Here is a 7,425-nt window from a genome sequence, read left to right on the forward strand (position 1 = left end):
TTCTGTTCTGTGTCAGTTCTGTTCAAAGTTCCGTTTCTGAATCTGTTTCCGAGTGCTTCTGAAGTGTTCTTGAGTCGAGATAACCTGCTGGAGTTAGTTGGAGAACCCCTACATACAGTTGTGTAGCGAGCGGGCTAAGTCAGTGCTTGCCTGTGGTGTTCTTTTAGCGAGCTCACTAAAGTTTCGGTGTGTATTGCCTCTGTTTCTGTTGGGATCAGTGTCCCTTGTGTATTATAACTCAAATCTGCCTTGAAGGTTGCGTCGCGCCAGTGAACGACCTTCCTGTAAAAAGTTCCTAGACTTAGGAATTCATTAGAGAAAGCTTAGCTTTGCTAAGAGTGCTGAGAATAAGAGAAACTCTTCGAGATATTGAAGTATAGTCGGATCACATTAGAAATAATCGCTCCCCCTAGAACTTATGAGGGTGATTGTAGTTTGTGTAGTTGTGTGAGTGTGTGTGTGGGTTTTTGAGGTTTGCCTTTTAGCCCGCTCACTATTTCACAGGTGCCCACAGCCAGCCTCTTCACCGAGATTGAGGTGAAAACTAGAGGTGACCTCACAGATTTGTTGATTGACTGGGTATGTAACTGTTCACTATATGCTGTTATCTGCATCTGACCTGTTTCTTTCTGGCTGTAGCATCTTCTTCAATGACATAAGTCTGATGATATACAAGCCAAGCAATGTATTGACCTGAATTCCATTGCATATATACAATCAGTCATCAAGAATACCACGACACCATCATGGATTAACTCTGTTCCCTCTAACTACAGAGAAACCTCAGCAGGTACTATCAAAGCTGATGAATGGCATGTTCTTAGCACTATCTATCTTCCCATAGCACTGGTAACATTATGGGGTGATAATAATGGCCAACCCCTGCCAGATGATTCTTGGCATCTTCCAATATTAGACTGCACAATGGTGCTGTTTCAGGCTGTTACTATCATCTGCCGATATACCATGAACCTTGGTCAAGCTACTACATATAGGAATCTGCTAAAGAAATGTGTTGATGGGCTCTATTCGGTGCATCCCCACATGCAAACACACAAAGAAAGACCAAATGTTCATGCTGCGTTCCATCTTTATGAGTTTATTATTTCTTTTGAGCCTGTCATTAGCTGGTGGTGCTTTTCTTTTGAGTGTCTCTTTGTGACACTGCAGAAAATCAATATTAATGACCATGTTGGTGGTAAGTTATCTTTTTTCTTTATCAGTTGTGTACAAGAGTTAACATCTTTATTAGGAGAGCTCAAGACAACCATGCTTCAATCATTTATGAAAGCAGCAAATCTTCATCACTATCTGAGCAGACCAGAATGTCCACAGCACATGCAGGAATTCAAGTGTCTGCTTGATAACGCATTGCCACCAAAGGACCAAAGGGAGGTGAAGTTTGAGGCTGATCCGCCAATGCTGAGGCAAACATGACATGCCTATTACACATATCGTAATGTCAGTTACTCCCAGGCATCGATGCACTTGGGAGGCAGCCTGGTTTGCTACTATCCACATTCGGCGTCTTCAGAACTTCATGTTGGTTCTATCCAAGACATCAGGACAGAGCATGGGCAGGTTGTTTTCAAAATACAACATCAGGAGCCCCTTCCTTCCTTGAATTATGACTCCTTCCAGTGATACCCAGACTTCCCGGCAACTACATATTCATTGCAGATGGTTGATGGACCTCTGGATTCAGTCCATCCAAAATTGGTACACTCTCATGTCAGATGATACATGTTCTCGGATGAGCATGTCATCATTCTTGATTTATGCAGGGTGAGTCCCTGTGTCTTCTTATTTTACCATATTTAACTTATGGCCCAGGATTAAAAACTCACTGTCACTTGGGCTATCATTAGTAGTTGGTTTATCAATGAATTTGTATTCTTTTAAAATATTTCTTTTCAAAAAAACCAGACATTTGACTTCTTGGGATGCACAAAGCAGATGAAAATTACAGAATACACTGATCCACTGCATGCTCCTAAATGACACACAACAGTGCCACTCCCATGGCATGATGATGTATCTTCATTAATGTTGGGTTGCTGTGTGTATGCCATGCAAAAGTCAGCAATGTACTTGGCGATGGCTTAGAGAGCTAGGAAGACCTTTGTAGATTGTGGTGGCAGCTGGCCAGAGAGAGATGAGGACTTGTCATTATATGTTGAGGGACAAAGACTGAACGTTGAGGTGACCTGGAAAGTGGTGGAAAAAGAGAATGCAGAAGATAAGGGAAAGAAGAATGAGTTGATCAAAGATACATTGCAAAGTTTTGAGGAGGTATATTGGCAGTTAGTTGCCAGAACCAGCCTGAGCACATGGTGGCTGTGGAGTGGGCACTTGGTTAACCAGGTAGGTGTTTCTGAGGACATTTCGATGTGTCAACTGACCAAGAATAATTTTAGATGTATATACAATATAATAGTATCAATAATCACTACAATGCACATCTGTGCACTTTGGTATTCATTCAAAAAATTTTGAGACTGCAGCACCCTCCAGCCCAATGAACTGACTAGGTGTAAGTGGATATTGATTGGAATATTTGAGAGAAAGGATACTCACCTTTTTCTCAGATACTGAAGTGATACTCAATGCTCAACAGGCCTATCGGTACCTGAACCTCCCTACCGATGATTTTCACAGCCCCATTCTCCAGAACGCTGAGCTCAAGGAAGATCTTGAGATGCTTGCCAAACTGGTGTCATAGTGAGACATTAACATTCCCCATAGACAAGATGATCTCTATCTTTGCCAGGGCCCCATCATGGTCAATGTAGCCAATGATGCTGAGATGGCTGCCAATGTATGCAAAGGTAATGTGCTGTGAAACCAAATCTTGGTTGTCCAGCGTTGAGGCTATGCTTCTAGGAGAGTCAGGTTGTTCATTGGAAGGGACTGGCAATTGACTCTCACTATGCTGATCATTTGAGGTGGGACCAAAGTCATATGGAGCAATACATACATCACTGCATCCTCAGTCAATTGAATTAGCTGATTTTCATGGTTTGCACTGCTCATGATTCTGGGAAATTGTGAGCTCACAGTATAACGATGACTTGGGTGCATACCTGGCACAGAATAGATCCAATTAGAGGGATGATGGTGAGTGGTGCTGGTAGAGATGATGATGTGAGCATGAGAGCTCTATGCTGCTGGCACATGGGGTGCCGCAGGCTGAGCTTGTTTGAAGTCTGTTTTTGCGGGGAGCATTCTGACTCTCAAGACCTCTCCTGTGTATATCTTTACACAGATGTGTAGCACGATAGAACGGACCATTTCCTTGGTTAATTCCATCATTGAACAATTGTCTTCCTCCCTCATCTAGGCATGATCCATGTGGTGGTGGTACTGGACCTATTGCTAATCCAACAGCCACTGAGTAGCTTCTTTGTTTTCACCACAACTGAGTTGAACTGACAACCTTTGCTCATCATGTCCACTACTGGGTGATGACTGGCAGTTTACCTCCTGTCTATTTGCTGTCTATTTTCCCTTTCTTGATACCTGAATGCTCATCTTGGCTTCGACGGTTGAGGACAGCTCATACTTCAAGCATTAGCACTTCACATGTGGTGGCACAAGAGATGTGAGGTTTGAGATGCTGTTACCATTGTCTGTTACAGAAATTCATTGATTTGCAGCAACTAGAGCAGTTGGATGCACCTGCACCCATCAACCTTGAAGTCCAATTCCCATTTATAAGCTGGTGGTGGTTGGTGGTAACCTGTTCATTGTTGCAACACAGAAAGATATGTGAAAAGTATGTAGACAGGAGTAAATGTAGTAAAATACCCTGTTGTAATGCATTGCAAAATCACTATTTACTTAGCCTATGTTCAGCTGAAGGCTGGTGGTAAGCTCAGCAGGCATTTGGTGTAAGCTCAGCTTCAGCTGCATTCCAGACAGTCTGGAATCAATGGTTTTGGATAGGATATGAAATTGACACCCAAAACAAATGTTCAGGAGTGCCTGATATTGGCATCAAAACGGATGGCTCAGGGAAAGGTTCTGATAATGCCTACATTTTTGGTTCCTTCGCCACCAAAATTAATGTCTGAATGGAAGGTTTTGAGGATGTCAACAGGTCTCCCGGAACCTTAGATTCCAGTTATAGTATATTTAACACTTATAATATAACTCATTTTATCTATTTCAGGATTCATTTTGTGCACGTCAGAATCTTTGTTTTCGGAACGAGTACAGGTAAATTTTTATTTTATCTCAGAATCTAATATACAGGGACTATACTCAGGACGTCCTAAATTTCTGGATTCCCAGTGTGCTAGTTGTATTTGCCTGCCTCGCATGATGTTAGCTCCTCATCACATATGGTCATTTTCAGGAATTAATGACCTGAAGGAATTTGGAAAGCGTTGTGGAGTACCAGATGAGAAAATCAATGCTCACTGCCCATAGTACAGGAGTGCTTTAAGTAAAGCATGGAATAAGTATGCAGAGCATCTGTTCAATGATCCAACATCATGATTTTTACTGAGATCTATCAATAGATTGTGTGAAGATTTTCCATCGCAGAGAACTGGTTGGAAATCAGGGAAACTGGCGGTAGACCCAGTCTGATCGGGCTGATGGTACCGATCACCACGTGAATTCAGCACCGCTACATACTTCACATCACTTTGCTTCGCTCCTAACTTTAAACTATGAAAGTACCACCACCACCACGCTTATTCCAGTACAGATCTCCATTTACTCGTACAAGGACAACTGTGTCCCTGAAGGCACTATCTCTGTAGAAGTCGTGGAGGATGCTTTGTGTGCTCATGTAAAGGAAACACTGGCTGCCAAAAAGCAGATCCCTGAGGAGAGTATATTGCTGTGGAAGGTACCGTCATCTCTGCCATGATCGTTCCTGGTTTTTCTTGCTCCAAAAGCCACGCGAACACCTAAATCTGATTCATAAGGGTCCGCTGACCTGCGGGGCCATCTGCTGGATAACGATTGTCGACTGGACAAGTTCTATGACCAAATAATAGACACAGAATTAATCTGTGATGTGTTGCTCACAAGTGATAACCATCATCAGGCAATAATGACTGCCTTTGTTGCTGATATTACTCCTATGGAACGAACAACGACATTGCGAGAAAGAACACAAGGCGAGCTCGCAAAGCAACATGATGTCCTCGAGGTGCTGGGTAAAAGTGCATCGGTCTTCGCTATCCTGAAACATGATCTGACTAACTCTGTATATGCGAGCTCGACATCACTATCAAAACTGTACACGGTGGCATGGCTCCATCTAAAAGTGCCAAATCAATGAAATCCTTCGACTACCAATGCGGCGTCACACCAATCCCTCCTCCGATTGAGCTCTATCATCGCATCTTTGCTTACTTTCATGCTTGCATTCACGACGAGTCCCTGCACATTCCAGTTCATGTCTTCCGACTCACTGCTGAGCTCATGAGGAGTGCCTCTCAGATATCGACGGAAGATTTCACGTGTCAGGGATCGACAGGAATCTTTTGTTCGAACTGCTCAACCATCCAGTTTTCAAAAAGCTCAACCCCAACAAGACGAATTCAGCCCACATCTTTCAATTCCGACGTAGATCCCCTCCCACGGTAGCGGCTGGTGTCATATGCGAAGTAAAGGCAGAATTGGGCTGGGATAGCGAAGGTTCCATCGATAACGGGAAAATTATCACAAGATTTCCATTTAAACGATAGCTTAGGTGTGTTGTTATCCTCATGTTGATACTCCCTGAAAGAAGTGACGGTATGTGTGTCCCTGGCCATCTAATAGTGCATGTAGTCAGATTTTGCGAACTTAGGAAATAGATTATGTCGCTACTTTTCGCGCCCATCGGAGAAGGCGAGCATTGTAATACAGTGCGCCGAAGTGTACAGTGGGAAAATAACTGTGATCGTCCGTCTCTCTGTTGTCAGTACGCGAAGTTCATTTTATCGTAGTAACTTGATGTTCAAGTTTTACCCTTTTTACCTATGATAGGAATTGTTTGTCTTACATTTGCGCCCCTCTTACTTTACAGAATCACACATGGCTATGTTTACCTCTTCGTACATCTTGTACCATACTATTTTGAAACTAGAACAAATTTCCGTTGTGTTGAACGCCAGATCCGTTGTCAAAATCCTTCTGAATTCTCGGCGTCAAGATGGCTATCCTTCGATGGGTCTTCATCCTTCACTACTTTACTAGACGGTTCATCCTGTATATATGTCAGACTCGTAAGATCACAGAATAAAAAGAAGTACTGTCATACCTTGTACCAAAGTCGTGCGGGCCTACTCCCGCCCATGGCGATCGGTATCTGTGTGATGTCCTGACCCTTGAACTCGTCATTCAAATGTTGAATGAGAGCATCATACGTCGACCATTCTTTCCTTTTCTCTGACTTGAGAGCCTCAATGAGTGCCATCGTGAAAGTCCCCCCATAAACGGCATTTCCGTCCGTCCCCTTCTCCCCCGTCTTCACCTCCGTCGCCGGCTGATACCCTTGACATGCCGCCAAAAGGACATGAGAATTCATATCAGGAAGCCAATGTTTATCTTTGTAGTCCCGCTGACCGGATTTCCTGATACTGGGATGGAATATGCTTTCAAGTAAAGGAAGCTGTAGCGGGGAGGTATGGCACTCTCCAGCCTCTCTTGCATCTGACTGTGTATCCATATTTTCGGGGGCAGACTTGGGGAGTACTCCACCCGGCGGTATGGCACCAGGTGTTCCTCATGTGATACCTGAGGAATGACAGCAGTCGAGAATGACGGTGATAGGAGCCTTCGTAGCGTCATAGATTTTGGAGAGAATGTCGTTTATCAACCGGTCACCGATGTCAGCTGGTTTCGCCGCGGTCAGCGGGGCATAGAGCGTGGCTGGAACCATAGGATTCAATGCCGTCCTCGCAATAATCTGAATTAAGATAGATTGAACCATGTCCGGCAAAGTAGATGATAATATACTGGACTCTCTGTTTCTTAGATAGAGCACGAAGGTTGTCAATGATATTCTGGCGGGTAGGATCGTCCTTAACAGATGCGACATCGCGGGAATGGAGAAGGCACTGGATGTTCCCTTCCGGGATGTGTAGGGTGCTCATCAAGTATTCCATCATTGCCTTCGCATCGGAAACACATCCGGATAATTGAGAACCAAGCGAATATCCATCGATACCGATCAATACCGCATAAACTAGATGGCCATGCTGGCATTTCAAACGCAGTTTGTCAGTACTATAGCATCGACGTCCATAAATAAGGATATGCACATACCTCCTTTTTCTCGTTGGGTGGACTGCTGTTCATGTCGGAAAACTGGCTTCTGTAGAACAGTTCACCAAATGCTTGGAGATTTAAATATCGAGTACCTTTGTATTTGACATACTAGGAGTGTCGTATGGAGACCCAGATACGTTAATTCCAACACCA

The 7,425-nt window shown here is 43.7% G+C and overlaps 2 protein-coding genes across 2 annotated transcripts; one reads left to right on the forward strand and one right to left on the reverse strand.

Moving 5' to 3' along the window:
• Window positions 1-711: 711 nt before the first annotated feature.
• Window positions 712-1,437, forward strand: EV420DRAFT_1270592 (uncharacterized protein; the record flags this gene model as incomplete). The annotated part of the gene is made up of 1 exon (XM_060467581.1): window positions 712-1,437. A coding segment is annotated over one exon (726 nt), but the record flags the coding sequence as incomplete, so codon positions are not given.
• Window positions 1,438-6,833: 5,396 nt separating this feature from the next.
• On the reverse strand, window positions 6,834-7,190 carry EV420DRAFT_1270521 (uncharacterized protein; the record flags this gene model as incomplete). Its single annotated transcript, XM_060467576.1, has 1 exon — window positions 6,834-7,190. A coding segment is annotated over one exon (357 nt), but the record flags the coding sequence as incomplete, so codon positions are not given.
• Window positions 7,191-7,425: the final 235 nt, after the last annotated feature.

Source organism: Desarmillaria tabescens, assembly GCF_030435595.1.
Source record: "Desarmillaria tabescens strain CCBAS 213 chromosome Unknown EV420scaffold_18, whole genome shotgun sequence".
Lineage (NCBI taxonomy): Eukaryota > Fungi > Basidiomycota > Agaricomycetes > Agaricales > Physalacriaceae > Desarmillaria > Desarmillaria tabescens.